This window comes from Zonotrichia albicollis, chromosome 27, assembly GCF_047830755.1.
Source record: "Zonotrichia albicollis isolate bZonAlb1 chromosome 27, bZonAlb1.hap1, whole genome shotgun sequence".
NCBI lineage: Eukaryota > Metazoa > Chordata > Aves > Passeriformes > Passerellidae > Zonotrichia > Zonotrichia albicollis.
Genome location: NC_133845.1, coordinates 2,774,326 through 2,801,110, shown reverse-complemented (window position 1 = coordinate 2,801,110; position 26,785 = coordinate 2,774,326). Strand labels below are relative to the sequence as shown.

Sequence of the window (26,785 nt, the reverse complement as noted above, 5' to 3'; positions counted from 1 at the left end):
CTCAGAGGGACCATCCCTGCATCCCAAAAAACAAAAATCCCAAAAATCCATCTGGGGCAGGCAGGGAAAAACCCTCCAGGCTCCCCATCTCACCTGATTTAGGGAATATAAATCCCAATACAAGGCAGCAGCAAACACCCTGAGCATGAAAAGAAGAGCAAAAAAGGCACAAAAAGAGAAGAAAAGGGGTCAAAAAAGGGAAATTCCCATGCAGAGCTGGCTCGGGGGGGCTGAACCCACCCTCTGGTAGCAAAGCAGGGCAGGAAATTGATTTTAAAGGGAAACTCCTGTGGGTTTTCGCAGCCAGAGTTAAGGCACTGCAGCTGTGGAGAAAATCCTGGGCTGGGGATTGAAATGTTGGGGTTGTGAGCAGTTAAGTCTCACTCCAGGCCCTGAGAGAAAATTCCCAAAACCAAGGAGAGAAAAGCAGGGAGAAGGAGCAGGGAGAATGCTCAAAGTTGAGGATTTAACAGCAAGAAGCAGGAAAAAGAAAGGTATAATTGGGAGCCAGAGAAATGCAAGAGGAGAGGATGGGGGATTGAAATTTCCTGAGGTGTAGGGTCAGGGAATGGCACAGGTTGGAACACCAGGGACTCTCCTGAATGTCCCTAAACCCCAAAACCAGGGAATTCCAGGCACCAGGATCTCATTTCTGGGTCAGTGTGGTGTGGTGGGATGGCATTTTCTGTTTTCCCTGAAACTTTGCAGCATCAGCTCCCCACAGCACTGCCCTCTAATCCAGATTTTCAGCACCTCTGCAAAGCCCCATCTGTCAAACTGGGCCAAAAGAGTTTGCCAAAAATCCAAGCTCCCTTCACGGCCACCCACATCCCCTAAATGCCTAAATCTTATTTTCTTAGGAATCCAGCCTAAAACCGCTGACCCGAGTTGGGAAGATCATTTTTCTGCCTGTCTTTTGCTTCCATAATGTCAAGCTGAGTTTCCAAAGGAGGTTTTTCTGCCCATTTTCGTGGTCTCAGGTGACTGGCAGCAGCTGTGGTTTTGTAGGAAGAGAGCACTGGGAAGCCCTGGTGGGGCCAATAAACTTGGCAAGACCAAGAAATGAGCAACAACTTAATTAAGTCAGCGGAGAGTATAAATATAAGAAAAATAACCACACAAACCCCAAGTGCCACTGCCAGGCAAGCAAAATGAATGAGGAAGGAAGAAACAATGGGTAAAGTTCTGAGTTAAAACAACAAAAACAACAACAAAAAAGCCAAGAACAAAAATGGGAAAGTCCAGCAGGATTTACAGCTCTGATGATGGATTTGAGAGATGGGAATGAATGATGGAGCTGGGGAGTTGGCAGGAAAGGACCCAGACCCCACAAAACACCCTCAATAAATGTGTTTTGTAGCCACAACCCCACAAAACCCCAGAGTTTCAGTGGCCATTCCAGCACACACTAAGTTCTGCAGCACTTTGGGATTTTCTGACTGGAAGGGATTTAAGGAGAGAAGCATTCCCAAACCTTTGCCTTGCAGGGGAAACCATTTCCTGATCCTCCTCCTGCCCACAGGCTGGAAAGACCTCAAAGATCATCCAGCCACCGCCATGGTCACTAAACCCTGTCCTCAAGTGCCACAGCCACGCATTTTTGGAACAATTTCAGGGATGGTAACTCCACCACCACCCTGGGCCAGTGCTTGGCAGCCTTTCCATGGAAAAATTGTTCCTCGTTTCTAATCCAGACCTCCCCAGGCCATTTCCTCTGATTCTGGTGTGGATAAAACAGCAAGGTACAGAATTTAAAGAACTGGGGGTCCCTCTACAGCCCCTGAATTTCCATTAAGGAGGAATTTAATGCCCATTTTCCTCTGAACTCTTCTGGATATCTCAGCATTTAAAGTGTATCTGCTGCTCTTCCAGCCCCTCCTGTTTCAGGGGGGTCCCAGCTCTGGCTGATCCCTCCCAGGCTGGCAGGGGATGCACAGCTCAGCCCAAAGGATGCAGAGGGGAAATTCCAGGTCCTGGAATTAACCCACACACAGAGACACAAAACAGCCTTGGATGTACCCCCAAAATCAAGGTGAGGAGGGGGAAACACTGTGGAGGGATCCTGGGGTTTGCTTGTATTAATATGGAGAATTTTGAGATATTTTGCACCTCTTGTGCTCCTGTTCCAGATCACTGGCCGCTGCTGCTGTGACAAATCTCTAAAAGATGGGCCCAGGGACAAGGACCGACCATGCAGGATGTAGATATGGCAATTGCTATAAAGATATGAGCCAGACAAATGATAGGTGAAATAATTTTCATTCTCCCATGATGGATGGAGAGTGAAGAGATAAAGTGACTCCTCAAGGTTTTCCAGGCCCACGTGGCAAATAAACAGATTTAATGTGCCAGGAGGCTTTGGGAAGCCTTGCTTAGAGACTCAGCCTCTCTGCCACCAAACCCTGACAATTCTGCCTCAATCCTCACACTACAAACAGATCTTTTCGGGAGATGGGAATCCCTGGAAGCAGGAATGTGTGTAAGGATCGGTGGGTCAATGCCACGTGGCTGAGCGTGGATGGAAGAGCCAAAGTGTGTCTGGGAGCCTTTGGGTTGGAAAGGGCAACAGAGATCATCAAATTCCAGCTCCTTGCCATGGACAGGGAGAAGTTCCATGGACAGGGAGAAATTCCATGGGCAAGGAGAAGTTCCATGGGCAAGGAGAAGTTCCATGGGCAAGGAGAAATTCCACGGGCAAGGAGAAGTTCCACGGACAGGGAGAAGTTCCATGGGCAGGGAGAAGTTCCATGGGCAGGGAGAAGTTCCATGGGCAGGGAGAAATTCCATGGGCAGGGAGAAGTTCCATGGGCAGGGAGAAATTCAAAAGGCACGGAGAAATTCCATGGGGAAGGAGAAGTTCCATGGCCAAGAAGAAATTCCATGGACAGGGAGAAGTTCCATGGACAGGGAGAAATTCCACGGGCAGGGAGAAATTCCACGGGCAGGGAGAAGTTCCATGGCCAAGAAGAAATTCCATGGACAGGGAGAAATTCCATGGGCAAGGAGAAATTCCACGGACAGGGAGAAGTTCCACGGACAGGGAGAAATTCCATGGGCAAGGAGAAGTTCCATGGGCAAGGAGAAGTTCCATGGGCAAGGAGAAGTTCCATGGGCAGGGAGAGGTTCCATGGGCAAGGAGAAGTTCCATGGGCAAGGAGAAGTTCCATGGGCAAGGAGAAATTCCATGGGCAGGGAGAAGTTCCATGGGCAGGGAGAAATTCCATGGGCAGGGAGAAGTTCCGTGGGCAGGGAGATGTTCCATGGGGAAGGAGAAGTTCCATGGGCAGGGAAATGTTCCATGGACAGGGAGAAGTTCCATGGACAGGGAGAAGTTCCAAGGGCAAGAACACCTTCCATGGGCAAGGAGAAATTCCATGGACAGGGAGACGTTCCATGGACAGGGAGACGTTCCATGGACAGGGAGACGTTCCATGGACAAGGAGAAATTCCATGGGCAGGAACACTTTCCATGAGCAAGAACACCTTCCACAGGTAGGAACACCTCCCTCTAAACCTGTCTGCTCCAACAGAAAAGCTGAAAAGATGAACAAAGCTGGGAAAAGGTCACATTGGAAACCTCACCTCTCTTGAAGATGATCCAGATGTCTTAAAGCGCATCAAAGAGTTTGATCCAGGTATAAAACGACACTTGAGCCTTCCCCTGAGGTGCCTCAGGATTGTTTTCATCCCTGAGCTTCCCTGACAGAACAAACACCTTTTGCTGCTGAGTCACACTGGAATGAGATGCTGAGGAGCTGCCACAGCAGATGTGGAAGCCCTTCAGATCCAACACTGATCAATCTGCACAGCCTGGATTTATTTCTTTTTTTGCCACTCAGCCTCCAGCTGATGCAATGGGCTGCTCTAATGCCTCCCTGCCTTCCCTCGTTAGTATGCTCTGCCCACTGCCATCCTTCTCCCCTGATGGCTTCTTCCCTGACTTCTGGATGGCAAAGAGAAACAGCAATTTGCTTTTCCCTGCACTCTGACATGGCTTTCCCTGCCTTTCTATCCATCTTAGCAGCACACTGCTAATTCATCTAATCCCAGGGTACTTTTTCTGGTCGTTTGGACACAAAATAAAAAAAAAAAAAATAATGCAGCTCCACTTTGGTTTTTTTTTAGATTTTTTTTTTGAGAAAGGGATCTGCACTCAGTGAGTGAAGTGATGCACAGCAACATCCTTGCTTGGAGCAATTTGTCTCAGCATGCTCTGGAGACCACCCCTGAGCAGGGGGAGTGTCAAACACTGCCTGGAGAATCCGTGGCACAACAGCAACAAACAACCACGAAATCCTTAAAAAGTTCCTCCAAGTTTTCCCAGAGAACCTCAGAGGTTTCTCCTGCAAGGCTCTCCAGCCTGGGTAAAGAAGAACTTATGGGCAAACAGCTTTTGCTTTCAGCTTGGGAGCTCATTACAGATTCTCCTGCATCTGGAAAAGTTTTCAAAACACCACACAGAAACTGGAGGGGGCAAGTGAAGAGCAAGAGAGGGAGAGCGGAAAAGCAAGGCTACAGCAAAGGCTCAGCTGCAGAGAGTAAATTAAAGCAGACACAAAAACTCTTAGTGAACAAGGCTGAACAAACCCAAGGAAAAGCTGTTCCAGGCTCCTGGGACGTCAGCAATGATGGAAGAGCTGCTGGGGCTGGGGAGGAATCAGCACCAGCCCTGGGTGAGGATTGAGATGTTCCAGAGGCAGCCAGGCTTGCAGAGCAGAGTGGAGTGAATTACATCCCCTGCAGTCTGTTCGAGGCTTCTTCCAGGGGATACTGAATTAGTGACATTAATGCAGCAAGGAACTGGATCAGGCTCCCAGTGATAAGCTTAATTAAACAACAGAGCTATCCATAGGCTGGGCTTTATGTTATAAATAAGCAACATTTACACTGATTAATTGAAGTCATGGTTCAGATCATTAAATCCTCCTCCTTCCAACCATCTTAATGAGGATACCTGAAGAGCTGAAGGCAGCAGTGATGTTTGACACTTGCAAGCCTCAGCTCACACTTAGGGCAGGGTGACAAGGGACTCCTTCCCATTGCCTGCTATTGCTGTGGTGGCCCTGGAATTTCTGTGAGGTTTTTGGGGCTCTGTTGGGGCTCACTTTCATTGCTGTCATGTGAGGAGTCAGGGCTGGCAGCCTCAGGCAGCAGCTCCACGTTCCCAGTACTTCTCCAAGTCTGTAAAAGACTTCTTAACACAGCAATGAAAACATCTCGGAGACAGCCAGCCGTGTCAGCTGCCCTCACAAATCCAATTCTTTTTCATTATCCCAGCCAGAACGAGCCTGCCTGGAGGAACAGGGCTGCTTTATCATCCTGCCCTGCCTCTTCCCACGTGAGAAACATCCTGGGCCACGTCAGGGACAGCAAACTGTGACCCCACCATCCAATCCCCAGCCCTGTCACCCACTCCTGGCCACCCCTCTCACCTCACTCCACGCTCACAACAACACCCTGCAGAGTTAAAGGGGAAAACCCTTCTGAGAGGCTTCACTCCATGAGATTGGAGGTTTAGAGAGGATAAAATCCCCACCCCAGCGCTGCTCTGAGCCGGGATCAATTAAGGATCATCTCAAACACTTATTCTAATTGGAATTATGAAAGCAGAGCAGACCCTTTGTCCCCTTCCTTTTCAGCTTTCTGCTCCTTCCTCCCAGAGCCTGAGAGGTTTTATTCAGCTCTAATATTTCAGAGAGTGGCCTTGGTGCTCTGAAGTGAAAAGCCAGCTTGGGAGACCATGGCTTGCTCCAGCTCATCCATCACACCTGCTCCCAAACCCAGCGGTTATTAAAAATTAGAGCTGGTCAAATTATTGTTATATTTTGACACATGGAGAATATTATTATCATCCTTCCCTGCTGCCCCCAATCCCTGCTCATGAATCATTCATGAGTCTCTGCTGGTTCCTGCAGAAGAGCTGAGCTCCTGCTTTGTGCCAGGCGGGTTTTGTGCCCAAGGAGCAGAGCCAGGGTGCAGGGAGGCCCTGGAGGGAGCCAAGATGAGCCCAACAAATGGTCCCAACAAATCCTGCAAGGCTGATTTCCAGCCCCCCTTCATCTCCCCCAGCCTTTTCACCTTTTTCTTAACACAATCCTCTCATGTTGGGAGCTGACTAATGGTGACAATAATAAAAAAAACTTCGTTTTGGATCAGATGCAGGACTGGGGCTATTTCCTCCGTCTCTTCATCACCACAGAAAGCCTCTTTTAAATGGATAACAACGATTGTGAGGGGCCAGCTATTACCTTGAAACCTCACATTTTGATATATCCAAAGCTGTTCTCTTATATAAATAACAGTTATTACTGTAAAGTGATTTTCCCCTTTCTCCACTTCCAAAGAGTTCCTGCAGGAGCTGGTGGAGAAAATGGCTTCCATTAATGCCTCACTTAGGCCCTGTTGCTTTCATCCTTTAACTCCCACCATTAATCTCCTCATGTGTCTTTAAACAAATGTCATTCATTCATTCATTCATTCCACAGCTCTCTGGCAGCAATTCTTCCCCAATCTAACCCCAATCTCCTTTTCCAGTTGAACAGGAGCTCTTCCTCCCCTGACTCATCAGATCTGAGCTCATGCAAGGCAGGGAAAAGCAGTTTGGTCAGGCAGTTTGCTGATAATTCCAAGGAAAAACAGGAGAGACACAATGAGGGGAGACAAGGAAACCCTGGAGGAGCATTTGAGAAGGGACAATTCCAACCCAACCTTGCAGTGAGAGAACCCTCAGCTGGGGTAGGTTCTCAGCATGGGGAAAATATTGTCTGTGGCCTCTGAGCATCCCACAAATGCAGCTGCTCTGCAAAAGGTGCCACTTTGGTGTGGTTTGGGGACAAACAAGGCTGGCCTTGCCCGTGACAGGCAGTCACCACTGCAGCTCTGGGCTGTTTGCTCAGGCCTCTGAACCAGCCCCATCTCCCAGCAGCAAACTGAGACCCCACTTCCTCCACTCCCAAAGAGTTCCTGCAGGAGATGGTGGAGAAAATGGATTTTCCCCATTCTCCACTTCCAGGAGATGGTGGAGAAACTGGGTTCCTTTAATGGCTTTGCTCAGGGCTCTGAACCAGCTCCATTCCCCAGCAGACACAGAGGTGCTGTCACCTCCTTTGGGTGGGGACAAGAGGCAGAAAAGCCCAATCTGCAGTAGAATTTAGACAGCAATCCTGCCCCTCAGGGGGTAAAATCCCACCTTTTCCAAGGATTTCATCCCTGATGGAGCAGCACCCAGCACCAGAATTCGAGTTTTGCTCCCACTGCCAAGGCCACCATGTCCCCCAGCCAGGGGAGGCCACACTGACTGTCCAACAAAGGCAACCATATTAATTATATTGTTTGTATCAGATATATACCTTATAATGCAAGGTATTCCTACACATCTGTAAACAAGTGTCTTTCAGAGCACAAATATTTGTAGAGATTCACCTCTACTTTTTTTAAGGGAAATACCCTTGAAACCGCTCTAAGGAAAAATGTATGGGATAAGAAAAAGATATTTCTTGTGTATTCCTTATGTCTCCTTGCCCAAATAACTGGGCAATAACTGAGACATTTCAATGTCCAGGCTAATTTATCTAATTAAGGCTAATTATGCAATAGTGGGCACAGGGGGCATTCTGGGGACACAATGTCACCCTCATCATCTGCTCAGGGGATCTGTCCCCCACACATCCTCAAAAGAGAATGGTTCTTCCCCAAAAAACCCTCATTTTTCAGAGGTTTAACAGCAAGGCCACACCAGGATTGTGAGCTGGAGATGAATAACCTTCACTTCAGAGTCTCTGATTTTCCCCTGCCACCTCTGGGAGCAGAAACAGCAAAGATTAATTCTTGCAGTGACCTCCTGTAAGTCCTGGACATCTGGACTCTGCTGCTGTGTCCTGCTCCCCCTGAGTGCTGCCGTTCCCCTGCCCTTGCTCAGCCACAGCCTCTCCCTCATTATCATCTGTCAAGTCCAATTAACAAGAGCGGTGACATCAGGGACACCATTCCTGCAGTCAACTCCCACAGCCACTTGACAGAAGCCTCCACCCTTGAGGAAATGGGGTAAATCCCCACAAAATTGTCATTTCTCCCCTCCTGATCCTGCCCTGGCAGCCCACAGCACTCACTTGGACTTTTCCCTTTTTGGAAATGCCCATCCCTGCTCCTAAAACCCAATTTATCTCCCCTTTCCCAACCATTTTGCTGGATAAAAGGATTTCGGGCCAACAATTTGGTGGTTTGCAGGTGCCTCCTCTGAGCTGTTGTCCTCCCCTCCAAACCCAATGTGCTTTTCAGCAAAAGTGCTTGGCTGTGTTTTCCTGATTAACCACTTAATGAGGAGCCTGAAAATCAACAGCAAACGAGGCCAACATCCCTCCTGTTTGAAACAAGAGAAAGCGCAGGGAAAAAATCCAAAATGTTCCCCTAAAGTGTGGCAAAAGCCCAAAAGGAAAATTATCCTAGGAAATACAAACCACCTCTACATATCCTTAATATCATCAAACTCCTTAATGATCATGAATATTCATTAATTAAAACCTGAGGTTACGTGGGAATAACTTCAAAATCAACTCATTCTGATCCTGCCCCTACTGCAAGAGGTCACTTTCTGCCACTTCTTTAAGGGAATAACTTTGCTGCAAGGTTGTGGGTTTTTCCTATTTTGTTGTTATTTTTGTTTGTTTGCTGGAAAAGAGGTCATCTAAAGGAAAAGAAAAAAAAAACCAACAAAAAGACATACTGGGATGATTTTTTTGCAGAGAAACCCTGACAATATCTTCTAGGTCAATAGTGGTGTTTCTCCAAAAATTTAAATTTCTTGAGCGCAGCAAACAGATTTTTCAAGGCACAGAGAGGGTTTTCATTATGTTGGAAGCCTCTGAATGCAGGATTTTTTCTGTAGAACACCATGAGCCAAGTGGTGAGACGCTACTAAAATCCAAAAATAAAGGATATTAATCACTTGGCTGTGATTTGATTCCTCCCATAACCACATCTGATACGTGTTTGTGTGTATATGTATAAATAAAACATGAAAAGACAACCTTTGTTTAAAATTAAATAAATTAAAGAGCAGCAAAATTCCATCCCTTTGCTTAGGGGAGCTCAGCAGGAGCTTCTCCATTTCCTTTCTGGGGCAGGAATTTGTGATTCCCATAATCCAAGAGCTTCTTTTCCCAGCACCCCACAATTTCCTCCCCTCCAACATTTACGAAACCTCACCACGAAACATCCCCAAACTGAGAAGCTTGGCAGTGCCCAGGGAGGCCCAATTAAATCAATTAGCATCCCTAATATTGGAGACGTAGGAGAGGCTTTATCCTCCAAATAGAAACCGAGCTTGTGCGTCCAGATGGTCACTGGAGGCGCTGGAATTGCCACTCTCTGGCTGGGTTTGGGCTCGTTTGGATGGCACCAGAGCCCGTTTGTCAGCTTGGAGAGGAGCCTGTGCCATCTGGGCGAGGGCAGCCTCATTGTCTGCCTGGCAGGCTCGGGGTAAACACAGCTCCCCCACCCACTCCACTGCCATTTATTAAATGTTGAGTCTGGGAGAGGCAGCAGAGGGCTGGCAGCGGAGCCTGGGCTGAGCAAACAGCAGTTTCTGAGGGAAGATGCTCTGGGGTTGGATTTGCTGGGTCCCCAGATGAAGGGAGGAATGATAAACCTGACTCCATGTTCTTAAAAGATTATTATACTATATTATATTATAGAATTAATATTATTTAAAGATACTATATTATATTAAAATACTATAGTATATTGAAGAATGCTATATTATATTAAAGAATGCTATACTAAAGAATACAGAAAGGATACAGACAGAAGGCCAAAAAAAATAATAATGAAAACCTGAGATTCCTTCCAGGGCTGTATTTGCTGGGTCCCCAGATGAAGGGAGGAATTATAAACCTGACTCCATGTTCTTAAAAGATTATTATACTATATTATATTATAGAATTAATATTATTTAAAGATACTATATTATATTAAGATACTATAGTATATTAAAGAATACTATATTATATTAAAGAATACTATACTAAACCATACTAAAAAAATACAGAAAGGATACAGACAGAAGACCAAAAAAAATAATAATGAAAACCTGAGACTCCTTCCAGAGTTGTATTTGCTGGGTCCCCAGATAAAGGGAGGAATGATGAATCTGATTCCATGTTCTTAAAAGATTATTATATTATTATATAGAATTAATATTATTTTAAGATACTATATTACATTATTTTAAGATACTATATTATATTAAAGAATACTATATTATATTAAAGAATACTATATTATATTAAAGAATGCTATACTAAACCATACTAAAGAATACAGAAAAGATACAGACAGAAGGCCAAAAAAAATAATAATGAAAACCTGAGACTCCTTCCAGAGTTGTATTTGCTGGGTCCCCAGATAAAGGGAGGAATGATAAATCTGACTCCATGTTCTTAAAAGATTATTATATTATATTATATTATATTATATTATATTATATTATATTATATTATATTATATTATATTATATTATATTATATTATAGAATTAATATTATTTTAAGATACTATATTATATTAAAGAATGCTATATTATATTAAAGAATGCTATACTAAACCATACTAAAGAATACAGAAAAGATACAGACAGAAGGCCAAAAAAAAAAAAAAAAATGAAAACCTGAGACTCCTTCCAGAGTTGTATTTGCTGGGTCCCCAGATGAAGGGAGGAATGATAAACCTGACTCCATGTTCTTAAAAGATTATTATATTATATTATAGAATTAATATTATTTTAAGATACTATATTATATTATTTTAAGATACTATATTATATTAAAGAATGCTATACTAAACCATACTAAAGAACACAGAAAGGATACAGACAGAAGGCCAAAAAAAATAATAATGAAAACCTGAGATTCCTTCCAGAGTTGTATTTGCTGGGTCCCCAGATAAAGGGAGGAATGATAAACCTGACTCCATGTTCTTAGAAGATTATTATATTATATTATAGAATTAAAATTATTTTAAGATACTATATTATATTATTTTAAGATACTATATTATATTATTTAAAATACTATATTATATTAAAGAATGCTATATTATATTAAAGAATGCTATACTAAACCATACTAAAGAATACAGAAAAGATACAGACAGAAGGCCAAAAAAAATAATAATGAAAACCTGAGACTCCTTCCAGAGTTGTATTTGCTGGGTCCCCAGATGAAGGGAGGAATGATAAACCTGACTCCATGTTCTTAGAAGATACTATATTATATTAAAATATTATTTTAAGATACTATATTATAGTATTTTAAGATACTGTATTATATTATTTTAAGATACTATATTATATTATTTTAAGATACTATATTATATTAAAGAATACCATATCATATTAAAGAATACTAAATACACTATATTATTATAAGATACTATATTATATTAAAGAATACTAAACTATACTATACTAAAGAATACAGAAAGGATACAGACAGAGGGTTAAAATAATAATAATAATAATGAAAACTCCTGACTCTTTCCAGAGTCCCAACATAGCTTGACCATGATCAGTCATTAAGTTAAAACAAATTCACATTAAACCAATGAAACAATCACTTGTTGGATAAACAATGTCCAAACACATTCCACAGCAGCAAAACACAGGAGAAGCAAATGAGATAATTATTGTTTTCATTTTTCCCTGAGGCTTCTCAGATTCCCAAGAGAGAAATCCTGGGCAAAGGGATTTTTCCAGAAAATATGACAGAGACACTCTGGTGTTGGGATTTGAAATGCAGGGAGCTCTCAGGAATTTGGGCCTCTCAGCTAAAGATTTAAAGCTTAGAATTCTAACTTATTTAATTCTAATTTATATAATTCTAATTTATTTCATTCTGAGCTATAAGCTGAGAATTAAATACAGGATTCAATTTGAGACTTAGGAAAAAGCTCCCAAACTTAGCTACTAAAAGCAAGAATGTAGATTTATAGTTTAAAGCAGAGTCAAGCTAAGTAAAGTTTAGAGTTTAAGATAGTTCAGATAGGGTTTTGAGTTAAGATATAGAAAAAATAAAGTAGTTACAAAGGTAAACAAGGAGTTTAGAGTTCAGTACTGTAGGTTTGTGTATCATAACGTGATTGGCTAATAAAGCTTACACTGTAACGCAGATGAAATATTTAAGAATTAAGTCAAAAACGTGTGTTAGAAGCTTTTCATTAGTTAAACCCCCAAAACGCCCGCCAGAAATAAAACAAAAAGAACCCCCAAAAAACAAAAAACCCACAAAAACAAAAGAAAACCCACAAAAAAGCAAAAAAAAATCACAAAAAATATTCCACAAGGAAAACAAACAAACAAAAAAACCACCAAACAAAAGCAAAAAACTCAAAAAAAATCCAAGATAAACCAAAAAAACCCAAAAATCCCACAGAAAAACCCAAAAATAAAAAATAAAACCACTTTGCAAGATACAGAGCCCTGGTGCAGTTGTGCTAAAAGAGAAAGGAGTTCCAGAAGTGATGCTATAAAATCAGATTTTTCCACAGCATCTCCCGAGCTCAGTTCAGTTCCCTCCCTGAGGCAGCAGATGGGGAAGTGCCTGCCAGGGGCGTGCAGGGCTCTGCTGACTGCAGCAGGTACATAAAGCAATTTATTGTTCTTTTCTTCCTCCTGCACTCAGAGCTCCTGACGAGGTCACCAGGCAGGGAGCTGAGAACGCCGGGCTCTGGATCAGGTTTCACACATCACAGGCACATGGAAAAAGCTCTGGGAGCAGAAAGTGAGAAATTAAATATATGTGCTTTTTCTCACCTCCAGCCCCGCGCCTTTATTTTATTGAAAACTGTCACATTAATGTGGTTTGCAAAGAAATGCATAAAGTTCTCCTGCATGCTGTGCTCTGATGGGTTTTGCAGGGATAAAATGAATTTTGCAGCGCTGGTGGGGATGCCTGAGGGCACACAGGGCTCTCTTTGGGGAAAAATAGATTTTCCCTGTGCTGTGGCTGGGTCAGGAACCCAGGGAGGAGAAATTTTGGCAGATGAGCAAGGTATGAAGGATCAACCCCAAACCAGCAGGAGGAGAGGAAACTGCAGCTCAGGAGCTCAGGCTGGACATCAGGAGGAATTTGTACACAGAAAAAGTTGTTAAACATTGGAAGGGGCTGACCAGGGAGGTGGTTTGGGGTCCCCAAGGGATGGCTGGATGTGACCAGGTGGGGATGGGTCACAGGTTGGACTCAAAGGTCTGGGAGGGCTTTCAAACCTCGATGATTCTGCAATTCTGGCATTCATCTGAGGTCATTCCCTGCTTTTCCTTTCTCACACAGCAGCAGCTGCCTGGGGTGTTTCTCCAGGAGCTGAGAGGTGCAGATTTCCCCTCTCACAGAGAGCCCACAAAGTTCCCTCATGTTCCTGTGACATTTCCCCTCTCATAGAGAAACCCCATGTTCCTGTGACATTTCCCTTCTTACAGAGACCAGAGACCCCACAAAGCTCCATCATGTCCCTGTGACATTTCCCCTCTCACAGAGACCCCACAGAACTCCCCAATGTTCCTGTGAGATTTTCCCTCTCACAGAGACCCCACAAAGTTCCCTCATGTCCCTGTGAGATTTCTTCTCTCACAGAGACCCCACAAAGTTCCCTCATGTCCCTGTGAGATTTCTCCTCTCACAGAGACCCCACAGAGCTCCATCATATCCCTGTGAGATTTCCCCTCTCAGGAACCCCACAAAGTTCCCTCATGTCCCTGTGAGATTTCCCCTCTCACAGAGACCCCACAAAGTTCCCTCATGCCCCTGTGAGATTTCCACAAAATCACAGAATTTCTAGTTTGGAAGAGACCTTTAAGATCATTGATTTCCCCTCTCACAAAGACCCTACAGATCTCTGGCACGGCCTGTGACATTTCCCCTCTCCCAGAGACCCCACAGAGCTCCTCATATTCCTGTGAAATTTCCCCTCACAAAGACCCCACAAAGCTCCCTCATGGCCCTGCGAGATTTCCCCTCTTACAGAGCTCCATCATGTCCCTGTGACATTTCCCCTCTCATAGAGACCCCTCATGCTCCTGTCAGATTTCTCCTCTTACAGAGACCCCACAGATCTCCCCCATGTTCCTGTGAGATTTCCTCTCTCTCAGAGGCCCCACAGATCTCCCCCATGTTCCTGTGAGATTTCCTCTCTCTCAGAGGACCCACAGATCTCCCCCATGTTCCTGTGAGATTTCCTCTCTCTCAGAGGCCCCACAGAGCTCCCTCCATGTTCCTGTGAGATTTCCTCTCTCTCAGAGACCCCACAGAGCTCCCTCCATGTTCCTGTGACATTTCCCCTCTCTCAGAGGCCCCACAGAGCTCCCTCCATGTTCCTGTGACATTTCCCCTTCTCCCCTCTCTCAGAGGCCCCACAGAGCTCCCTCCTGAGCACAACCAAGCAGGTTTCCCCTGGCTTTGTTTGGTTTTCCCTTCTCCTGGCTCACTTTGGTGTCTGCTGCTGTTTGTGAGGCCCCAGAGCTGAGGGCAGGACCCTCCTCCATTAGCAGGGACGGAAATGGTTTCCCCCCCGAGCAGCAGCAATGCCAGCAATCTCATTTCCTGAGTGTCTTTTAGTCCTGAATATATATTGCTCACTTAAAGAGACCAAAAAAAAAAAAAAAACCCATAATAATCACATGTCCTACGAAGCTTCAGCTGTCCATCAGGGACAGGAGGAAGTTTGTGAGGGACAAAAACAAGACAAAGTGATGGAGTTTGGTTATAAAAGGGCAAAAATATTCTCAATTTATCATGAAAATGCCTCAGGATGACTGGGCAGGTGGAAGGTGTCCCTGCTCATGGTGGAGGGGGGAAATGGGGTGAGCTTTAAGGGCTTTTCCAACCCAAACCATTCTGGGATTTTGTGAATGGTGCAGAAATCCCAGCCCCTGCAGGAGCCAGCAGAGCCCTGCTTGCAACAGGTAGGTTTGATAATGTTAATTTAAAAATATGAAAACACACAGGCAGAAGGCAAAAGAGAGAGAATTCTGCTTTTCTTCTGTCCGTGTTATCTCACCAAAGAGATCCTGATAACAGCAAACACACAAAGCACAAATATAGATTTGTTATTACCATTATTTGCTGCAGGGCCGAGGGGAGGCTGTGGAAATGCACCTCCTTTCATCCACAGCTAAGCAGAGCTTCCTTCTGTATTGATTTCTGGAGCAGGACTCCCATTGACAAATGTAATTAGGCTAACAGTGATGAAAGGAAAATACTTTGCCTTATAGGTGTAATTATGGACACTGCTCTGCACTTGACCCAGGCCGGATCTCTCTGCATCACAACCAGGCACTGCTCAGTGCTGATCCTGGGACTCCTGAGTGCCACTTCCATAGGGAACACCCCAAAAAGGAAATTTTTCCCATTAAAAAAACTCCATTGCAATGGGTCTGCCTGTGGTTGTTCAAACAACACCTCAGAGCTGGGTTAAAAAGGAGAAAATATTAATTAAAGGAATGGTTTTGGGGGTGAGGTAGTGGAAGAGCCCTGAGAAGAGCTCAGGAAGGTGTGGACAGGCTGCCTGAGGACAACTCCCTGATTGACAGCAATTTTGGGCAGATCAGCATGGAGCAGCAGATCCAGAGGATCCCACAGAAAATATGGATTAAACCCATCAGTCAGCAGTGAGGTATAAGAACTCACAGGATCCCATAGAAAATCTGGATTAAAGCCACCAGACAGCACTGAGGGCATAAAACCTCACATGATCCTATTGAAAATATGGATTAAACCCATCAGGGCATAAAATCTCACATGATCCCATAGAAAATATGGATTAAGCACATCAGTCAGCACTAAGGTACAAGAACTCACAGGATCCTATAGAAAATATGGATTAAACCCATCAGTCAGCACTACGGTATAAGAACTCACAGGATCCCATAGAAAATCTGGATTAAAGCCACCAGACAGCACTGAGGGCATAAAACCTCACATGATCCTATTGAAAATATGGATTAAACCCATCAGGGCATAAAATCTCACATGATCCCATAGAAAATATGGATTAAGCACATCAGTCAGCACTAAGGTACAAGAACTCACAAGATCCTATAGAAAATATGGATTAAAGCCATCAGTCAGCACTAAGGCCATAAGATCTCACAGGATTCCATAGAAAATACAGATTAAAGCCATCAGTCAGCACTAAGGTACAAGAACTCACAGGATTCTATACAAAATATGGATTAAACCCATCAGGGCATAAAATCTCACATGATCCCATAGAAAATATGGATTAAATACATCAGTCAGCACTCAGGGCATAAGAACTCAGAGGATCCCATAGAAAATATGGATTAAAGCCATCAGTCAGCACTGAGGGCATAAAACCTCACAGGATCCTACTGAAAATATGGATTAAACTCATCAGTCAGCACTCAGGGCATAAAATCTCAAAGGATGTTATAGAAAATATGGATCAAACCTATCAGTCAGCACTAAGGGCATAAGATCTCACAGGATCCTATAGAAAATATAGATTAAACACATCAGTCAGCACTGAGAGCATAAGATCTCACAGGATTCCATAGAAAATATGGATTAAAGCCATTGATAGGCCTTAGGGATGGCCCAGGAGCTGCTGTTCCCAGGCACTCCAGGCATGTCCTGCACCCTGCAGGAACCACAGGACTGTGGAAAGGAGGGGAATTTCCCTTGGGCACACACCTGAGGGGCACAGGTTCTTCAGCAGCCTGAAAAAGGAGCGTTGGGAAAAGCAAAATCTGCAGACCCGACAGCCACATCCCTCCTTCACGCCCCACTTCTCAGCCAGACCTCATTTCTCATTTAATGGCTTTTTTGTAAAAGCCTTTTCTGTTTAGTTTCCAGCTCTTTTCACACCAACTTTATGATCCCTTCAGCAAAGCTCTGCACCAGGTTCTGTTCTGCAATAACCAAGACAAATGGCATTACAATAATTCAGGCTCCTGGCATGGCCATCCTTAATGCTCCTGCTTTTACTGGGAGGGTGCCACACTGTGGATTTTTAAAAAACCTTTCCTGACTTTTAGCCCTGACAGGGAAAGGCAGGAAAACCCAGCAGTTTTCTTTTCTTTTCTCAGCATTGTCCTTTTTTCCTCAGTTTTATTGGATTGATCACAAAATGCCCCCCAGAGAGGTTGTGATCTCTCGATTTTCATTTTTTTTCATTGATTTCCTCAGTTTGCAAAGTTTTGCTCTTGGGCCGCAGGAAAAAAAAAACAAAAAAACCACAAAAAAAAAAAAAAAAAAAAAAAAAAAAAACCCAAAAAAAAAACAACAGCGAACCAAAAAATCCCCCAAAACACCACAACCAACAAAACAAAACAAAAAATAACACCAAAACAAAAAAAACCCCAACAAAATAAAATTACCAAAAAAAGTCCAAACCAAAACAAAAAAAAACCAACAAAAACTTTAAAAAGTCAAAATCCCCTGCAATTTCTGTGCTCAAATCTGTTGCTGAGGAGTCAGCCACGAGTTTTTCATTGTCATTCTTGTTAAGCTTTCTGTCTGTATTCTTTCTCTATTTTTAGTATAGTTTAGTGCAGCATAATATAATATAATATAATATAATATAATAATAAATTAACCTTCTACGAACATGATTCACTCATCTCTCACCTCACCCTGGGGACCCCCAAAAATACCACAGGTTTTTCTGCCAACACCACAAGGAATGAGAAATAAAAAAACCCCAAATCAGGTAAAACCTGCAGCCTGTTGGACCCTTCATTCCCTCACCACCACCCAAAAATACCCTTCAGAATCCCTTCAAGGAACTGCTGCAGCAATCTCAATAATTACCTGGAGAGTTCCGCTGCCATAAATCACCTCAAGACAAACTCTGCTCAAGTGTTGTAACCAGAAGAGATGATGGGGGCCTTGTACGATGGCCAATGAGCAGAGAGGAGTGAATTAAGAACATAAATATAAGTGATGAGGGTCATTTCCTCACTGTGCCGTCCAATTCTGGAAAACACTTGTCTTTTCTCATCAGAGCTAAATTGGAGCTCCAAGAGCTGCAGGAGAGTGAGTGGAAAGGGGCAGGGGAAGGACTGATGAGATCCTGAACCAAAATCTCCTCCAACCAAAGAGAAAACCAGGCAAATAAATCTTGATTTCAAATTTGCTCTCATCGTGCGGTGATTAAGTTGTGTTTGTCCCAACGGCGTTAAAAAGAAACTCAATATAATTCACTGGCAATGAGAGCAAACTTGAAATCAAGATTTATTTGCCTGATTTTCTTTCTTTTATTATTTTTTTTCCCCTAATATTTAAGCTTCCAATTCCCAGCCTGCTTTCCCTTGCTGCTGCATACATTAAATGGGGATTTTAAACCCCAAGCAGTGCTTGGCTTTATTGCCCTTTTCCCTCTGCAGCCATTGGCTGGGTTTGGTTTCCTTTTACATTGATTATTCCTTGTTTTGCTGGTCACAGCTCCACATTCCCAGGGTGGAATTTGCTCCACTGGAGCTTCCCAAAAGCCCTGGTGGGATTTTCCTTGCCCAAGTGGGTTTGCATAAATAGCTCACGATCTTATTTTGCAGGAGGGGCTGGAATTCTCCATCCAACCTCACCTTCTCAAACCAGAATCACTTTCTAGACCTGCTTGTTCAAAATGGACTTTTCCAGACTGTCAGAGTGGTCCAAAACCTCTTTTTTCCCCTATATTTTCCATGAGCTAGTGCTCATCCCTAAATAACGAGATGCAATACAGCCAAAAGAGCACCTAAAAATCATATAAACCACCAAAATTCAGCTGTTTCCCATTGCCACCCCTTGGGAAGGAGAATCCAATATAAATTACAGCACAAAAGTTGACTTGATGTGTTATAAACGCTCTCACTTTGAATTCAGTCAATAATATTTTGCATTACTAAAATATGAATTTACAATCATTTCTCATCTGAAAGCTGTTTAAGCAGTAAACACCAGGCTCGTTAGTGATCCCCAGTTTGCACTGGGATTATTTAAATAAATAAAGAAAACCAAACCAAAACCTTTAAAAAAAATCAAAATCCCCTGCAATTTCTGTGCTCAAATTTCTTGCTCAGTGGCATCACCATCAAGCTTGCAGGAGGAAAAAATTAAAAATTTCCCTGGAAGTGTCTGAAGCCAGGTTGGATGATTTTAGATTGATTTCCCCTCCTTTCTCAGCTCCTGGAATTATGGGATGCCTGCTCACATAGCCCAAAAATTCCAGGTATTTGCACCAGGAATTGGCAGGTTTTAAACAGGTGTCATTTGTAAGCTACAATTATGAGGATTTATGAGGATTTCCAAATAAATAAATAAGGTGATTTATGCTGCAGAGAAGCTTCCCAGAGAGATCTGTGCACCCAACAGCTCCAACCACACAGAGAGAAAATTTTCATCCTCCCAGAGCATCCCTGTCCCCACCCTGGATAATTCACAACAACCTAAAATACCTGACTGCTCTTACCCCAAAAACCTCAGGCATTTCCAGCAGGAAGCGGCAGGTTTTAAGCAGGTGTGATGTGTAAATTATCACCCCACGTCGTGAGGATTTTCAAACAAAAAATTAAAGTGATTTGTGCTGCAGAGAGGCTTCACAGAGAGATGTGAGCACCCACAGCTCCAAACACGGCGGGGAAATCTCATCCCAGCACAGCATCCCTGTCCCCACCCTGGGTAGCTCATAACAACCTGCCCAAAACACCTGAGTGGGTTTTGAAGGTGAGCTCTCAGCTCTCCAGGAACTTGTAGAACAAATTCCTGATGTGAAAAACCCCTATTTTATGATTTTTGCAAATATTCAAATGAATATGATATGTGCTGTGTTAGAAAGTAATGCTGTATTAATTCTCTTAAGCAGTGTGTTAAATGTATTTTTAGGTTATAACAAAATGTTAAAACAGAAACTATGCTACGTAGAATTTTTTTTTTTTCTAAAGAAAGGACTCACACTGAGATAGCAGCCACAAGACACCTAAATCTTTCAGAGAAAGAGAATTTATTGCCCCATTATCAGGAGAAACGAACTTCTTCCTGCCTCCTCAGCCCTGAAGACTCGTCAGGATTCAGATGAAGAAGCTGACATTGACCAGACAGAATCCTGTGTTTGAATGGAATTTATATATCATGTATGAAATATATGAATATGCAACAGGTTATTGTTTTTAAGGGTTAATTTTCTGTTAATGTGGGTCCTTTTTTGGGCTTGTGCTGCCCAGACTGTCCATAACTCTTTGTTTTTATTGTCTCATATTGCCCTAATCCAAATTGTCCAAATCACTATAACTCTAATTGTATTACTATTTTTATAACCATTTTATTACTATTAAACTTTTAAAATTTTATAAAAAACAAGTGATTGGCATTTTTCACAATAGGCTAAGTGATAAGGATGGAGATTCAAACACTCTCCAGGGATGTAAATTTCAAGGGAATTTTTCATCTGACAAGACCCCAGCAGGGCCATTTTTTAGGCATCATCAATAAGATAATATTCCATGCCAGAAGTTTATCCCAGAAGATTTTCACCAGACAGGATTTCAGCAATTATTCACCAGTTCCGAGAAACTCGGCAGCACGAAAGAAACAACTACAATAATGTGTTAAAATATGCTTAAGAAGGGCCCCTTCCAGAGCCCAAAAGACAAAAACAAGATAAAACAAACCCCTTAGAAATGACATTTGGAGACCCACAGGGATTTTGGTGCATAGAGGCCAAATCCTGGGTTTCCCCAACCTGATTGCCTGGCTCAGAGTCGAATTGCTTGTGGCTTCTTCCAAATCTATACTTTCATTATTTAATAAATTTCCTTAATTATTAAATTAATTTTGGTGCATAGAGGCCAAATCCTGGGTTTCCCCAACCTGATTGCCTGGCTCAGAGTCGAATTGCTTGTGGCTTCTCCCAAATCTATACTTTCATTATTTAATAATTTCCTTAATTATTAAATTGGAGTATTCATTTCTAACAGCTAGGGAGGTTTTTTTTTTTTCTGCTGGGCAAACAGTCAGGAACTCGGAGTTCTGGGTGGAAATGCAGATATTTAACTGCAGCCCCAGCCTCCGGCCTGTGTTCCCATAGCTGGCTGTGACAGGGGTTCGCCAGAGAGAACAGCAGAGCCCTCAAAATGAAGTTTGTAACTCGCTCTTGTTTATCTGTGTCTCTGTTGCTGCTATTAATATTTAATGTCCCTGGAGGAAAGGTTCCTCTCCAGCAGAACCAGCCCTGCTGCAGCTTTAATCAGAGCACCAGCGGCTCCGAGGGTTTCTCCTCCTGAGGGTTCCTATGGCACATTCCTGACCTGGGGAAAGGGAACAGGATTCGGGAATGCTGCCTGCCCTGCCACCTCTGAGCCCTTGGTATCAGCCCCACCATGGCTTGGAGCACCATAGAAAGAGAAAAAAAACCATTCCCAGTGTGGAATTTCAGATATAGTTGTGACCTGAACCTCAGGGCGCACACCCGGACCTTTGTCCACAACACCACACTGCCCTCTTGGTCCTGAGCAGAGGAGAAATGAGGGAGGAAAAGGTGACTCTGGAAGGCACAAGAACCTTTATAAAAGCTCTGCATGGCAGCTCATTAGGACCTGGCTGGGCTTTGCTCTGCTCCCATTAGAGATCTCCCTTTCTCCTGTCCCCATCCACACCTTAATGGGCAAACCCCATAAAGAGCCAGGTCAGGAGCTGGTGTTTGATGGCTCCCCCATTTCCCCAGCCCTAAGCACGCTGGGAATCACTAACTGGCTCAAACCACCCAAGCTCTGCACTTTGATTTAACCCCGTGGAAAAGGCATTGCTGGAGAAGGGCACGGGAGGATGGAGAGGGGGATAAAGGCAGCCAGGGAATGGGATCATTAGTTCACACAAACATGCTCTCCCAGACAGCCTCAAATCCCAGCCCACAGACTAGAACAAAGCCAGCCCAGCACAAAAGGGTTTTTCTACCTTGCCCTGGCTGCCCAGCATCCATGAAGGAAATGAAATAATCCCAGGGAAGCAGCATCCACCGCTTGGAAAAGCCGCTGTGGCTGCCACCACGCACAGACAAAGAGCTCCAAGGAAACCCTGCAAAAGCAGCCTCACACCAAGCAGCAAACGAGCTCCTGTTTGTGCAGCACAGAAAGTGGGATTGATGGTATAATCCCATGGGATTGCATCCCCAGGGATGTGCAAATTTCCCTTCAGCTCCATGGGCAGAGGTGATTTTTGCTCTGCGGAATAAAGATTCTTCAGTCCAGCCTTTCTTGTTGATATTCAATTGAGCGGAATGCAGTTTGAAAAATTATTTTCTTTCCTTAAAGTACCTACAACAACTCCTCCCCCACCACACACACACACTCCTTTTTCAATCTCAGCTGCCAAATCTTAGCCCTGCACTTCAGGGCCAATTCCTCCTTTATTTACTGAAAGCTCACTCTAAATCTCTTAAATACCAGAAATGCCAGTCCTCCAAACAATTACTCTGGCTACAACATCAGTCAGTTCCATTTTCCATTAGTGCTACTCATTTGATGGCACTTCAGATTTGCTTTAGTGAGATCTGGGCTGTGCCTTTCCTCTCCTGTCCTTCCTGGTGCTTTTCTACCCACGAGTTTCCAGATTTCACCTCCTGGACAGAGGACACCAGACACTGCATTTCCCTCATAAATTTGACCTCTTGACCGAGGGAACATCAGAAATTGCATTTTCCTCTCCCAGGTTTCACCTCCTGGCCGAAAGGACAAAAGGACATCAGACACTGCATTTTCCTCTTCCAGATTTCACCTCGTGGCCAAAGGGACAAAAGGACATCAGACCTCCCAGATTTCATCTTCCGACCAAGGAAGACATCAGAAATTGCATTTTCCTTCCAGATTTCATCTCCTGGACATCAGACACTGCATTTCCTCTCACAGATTTCATCTCCTGAATAGGGGACATCAGACACTGCATTTCCTCTCCCACATTTCATCTCTGGACAGGGGACATCAGAAATTGCATTTCCTTCTCCCAGATTTTACCTCCTGACCAAGGAAACGTCAGACACTGCATTTCCCTCCCAGATTTCATCTCCCAGCCAAGGAGGACAGCACAAATTGTATTTCCCTCTCTCAGATTTCATCTCCTGGACAGGGGATATCAGACACCGCATTCCCTTCTCTTTCTGACCACCAGGAAAAACCAATCCATGCATGGCTCCATCCAGGAGATTCCAGCACAAACACCAATCCACCTTGTGGCTCCTTGAAGAATACCAACAGTGCAGAGGGATTTTTGGATTTTTTTAGCCTGGAAACCTTTTCATTCACATCCCAGGGGCAGTGGGAAGTCGCTGTGAAGCATTTAATAACCAACACTGAGATTAGAGTCAGGAGGCAGAGAATGGGTCCCTTCCAAGGAGCAAGTTCTGGATCTCTTCTCAATATCGATAGCAAGGAGAGGAAACTCAGAATCCTGGTCCCAGGGGGGTTGAGCACTGGGGATGCCCCAAAACAGAACCCAGAAATGAAGCCTCAAAGACAGGAGCAGATTAGGTTTGTCCTGCACACCATAACTCAGCATAAATCCAATTTTCCAGGAACAGGATGGGATTTGGGATGCCCTGAAGGCACCAGCCTGTGGCCAGCAGCCTCCTTCACTGCTGGGCTCACCTGGAGCCCTCCCAGCCCTTCCTCCCCCAGCTGGAGCTTGCAGGCTCTGCCCCAGCCCAAGCAGCCACATTTCCACATTCAAGTACTTTCATCCAAGGGGTTTTTTTCCCCTTCCCTCATAAATTTTTTTGATGGAACACTTCAGAGTGGAAGTGGAGCTGTACCAGAACACAAACCAGCGCTCTCCTTATGCATACATATGTTTGATGTCAAGAAGACAGAGCAGGCCATTCCTTAGAAAAAGGCCCTTGGAATACCAACACTGGCTGTCATCTCCGTTTTCCATCACAAAATGACAGCCTCCCGTCTCAAAACAAGCTCTAATGGAGCCACATTTATCCCCATCTTGCTGTAATCACATTAGACAGCCCTACCAATTTAACTTTATTGGTTTCTTAACTGTCTGGAAAAAAAAAATAAAATAAAATAAACCCACATCCAGACCAGCCTGACATGTTTTACTACACAGGAGCAGCCACCTGCAGTCCCCTTCTGACAGCAGCAGCCCATGGTCAATAAAGAGCCTTCTGTTTGGTGTTAGGCTTCCTGCTAAGATCTCATTTTCTTTAAGAGACTTGTGCAGCTTCTGAGCCCATTTAGGGCAGGATTTGCAGCGTGTGCTGGTCCATTAGAGGCACGGGTGATCATATTCGGGGGGATATCAGCGCGGGGATGCTCATCTGCAGAGAGCCGGGGATGAATGTGGATGAGGCTGCCGTTATCTGCTGCCCAGACACCTCACCCCGACACACACAGGGGGAGGTGAGCACAGGGCAGATTGCTACACCAGGGATTTGGGTTTGCAGCTGTTTTTTTATCCCAAAATTCACGGTTTGGGCAGCGCATCAGCCGGATGCAATTAACCTCAGCGGCATCCTGCTGCTTGCTAAACCCACAAACCAATCCTGCTCCTCAGGTCCCCTCACAGATTTCCCTGGAGAAGCAACGGGTGTCTCCCAGAGAAGGGGAAAGAGCTGGCTCCATTCCAGGCACAGCCACTTTAAAAAAGAGAACAGCAGCAGCAGCATCCAATTTATTTTCTGCCTGGGTGGAGACCTCGGCCAGACCCTGCTGGATTTCTGTGCCATTTCCCCAGTGGTGCTGTTGGTGTTGGGAGGGGTGAGCAGACAGGACATGCACTGCTGGCATCCCTAAGTGGACACAAAACAATCAGGAAAGTTTCCCCAGTGCTCTGAGCTCCTCCAGCACTGAAGCACAGGGAGTATTTTCCATGCTGGAAGGAAAACTGCACTTCTGTCAGCTGCTAAGATAAACTGGCCCACCTTTCTCTACAAATAAAGCCAATTTTTATGGAAAAGGCACCAAAGTGCCAGCCCTGGGCACAGAAGTGTAACTCAGATGCCCAGACCTGTGAGCTGCAGCTGGTCCATGGCCAGCTCTCGCTCAGCCCAGACACACAAATTGTTCAGTGTGTTCCATCTCTGTGGATGGAACTTGCAGTCCAGCCCAGCAGCTGCAATTTAAGGGTTAGAGGCACTGGCTGCACAGCCTTGGACACCATTGCAGGGCCAGAGGATGGGATGCCACCATCCCCGTGTCTCCTGGTGGGAAGTGGCAGTGACCCAGAGCTGCTGAGTGTCCCCTGTGGGAGTGCTGCCATTCCCAGCCTCACACCACAGCCCCCTTGGAGAAGCTTGTCTGTACGAGTGACAGGGGTGGGATGGTGAGGATGGACAGAAATGAGAGAGCTCTGAAGCCAGATCGTGGAATTTGGGGTTTATTGCAAAGTATGTGGGTGCAGGGCCCTGCTGGGAGCTGCCAGCCACAGCTCAGAGCAGGCCCCAAAGAGGGAGAGAGAAAAGTTTTAAAGAGAAAGAAGGCAAGAACATGGTAAAGAGAGCATGAGAGAGTAAAAGAGGATCAGAGGACGAGGTTCCCATTACAATACAATAAATCTTCTTCTGGTCCTGGAACTTGTGGGTTATTGCAAAGGGCCAAGTGCAGGGCCCTGCTGGGAGCTGCAGCCACAGCTCAGAGCAGACCTGAGAGAAGTAAAGACAGTGGTAAAGAGAAAAAAGGCAGGAGTGTGGTAAAGAGAGAGCGAGGTTCCCATTCCAATACCATAAATCTTCTTCTGTGCTGAATATTCCAATTCTCACCAACCAATCTAGTACAAGATACAAATCCTACAGCATTTCCATACAGCCTATAAGAATCATTACATTACCACACTGTGTTACATTTTAAACCCTAAAAACTCCTCTTTGGGCCCCTTCTGCCAAGCTGCAGGGTCTGCTCTGACCCTTGGGCCTGTCTGCAAGCAGAGGGTGTTGTTCCATCAAAAGGGGATCACCTTCAGCCAGCCACAGTGTTGTTTTCCAGCTGTTCAGTAACTGAGGGATCTCAAAGCTTGCTTTCATTTCAATCTCGCTTATAGTTTCCATATTCTCAAAATCTTTTGCCAGGCAATCATATTGATAAGGCTTTCCTGTTTCATCTTCCCCAACACTTGTCCTTCTCCCTCAGACCTCTCCAGAGCTCCCTGCAAGCCCAGTTTACCAAAACCAACAACCCCACAAGCCCAAAGGGAGCAGCAGGTTGCCACAAAATGCACATTAACCAAGGTGCACCACACTCCTGCTCGTGCTGGGGTGCTTGAGCACACGCCACACTGCACAGCAAGCAGCAGCTAGCAGGAAAAGTGGATCTAATTAGCCAGAACATGGATTGGAAACCTCCAAGTGGTTGTGTTTTCATACCACCAAATTAGGCTCATCAGGTTACCCGCTATGGGCAGGATGATTTTTATTTTTTTAAGTGTTCCTTGGAGGCAGATAAAAGGTAACAGAAATTATTTCAGCAGAGCGCTCCCGACTGTGTGGCTGGAAGGAGCTTTTGTCTCTTTGGGAGCTGAGTCAGGGGAAAAAGGAACCTCTGAGGCCCTTCTGCTGCTCCCCACAGCCCAAAGGGTCATGGCAAGGGCTCAGCAGATCCTCAGCAGCTGCTCCAAGTCCAGGAGCTGAGCCCCACCTGTGAACTCATCTCCTGCTTGGATTGAAATCCTGGGATTCCAGAGAGGTCCAAGTTCAGAGCAGCAAAAATGAGAAACTAGAAATAATAATCTTTTTTTAAAAAGCAAAAATTAGATTAAAATCAACTGGAGGGAGAGGAACAAGAGAAAGATCATCATCCCAACAGCAGC

The 26,785-nt window shown here is 44.5% G+C and overlaps 1 protein-coding gene across 5 annotated transcripts in view; it reads right to left on the bottom strand.

Annotated features, from left to right (window-relative positions):
• The window catches only part of GRIK4 (glutamate ionotropic receptor kainate type subunit 4), a 216,641-nt gene that overhangs the window by 91,890 nt on the left and 97,966 nt on the right, over window positions 1–26,785 (bottom strand). For 3 of the 5 annotated variants that reach the window (XR_012577073.1, XM_074527832.1, XM_074527834.1), the window contains exon 1: window positions 21,938–22,010. The exons of 1 other annotated variant lie outside the window; for it this stretch is intronic. Coding sequence is in view for 3 of the 4 variants with exons in the window: in XM_074527832.1 (XP_074383933.1) it covers window positions 21,938–21,995 (58 nt within the window). In the remaining variant the exon portion in view is untranslated. Of the gene's footprint in view, window positions 1–21,937; window positions 22,048–26,785 lie in introns of those variants that run through there. One more of the 5 variants, XM_074527835.1, reaches the window with a different exon arrangement.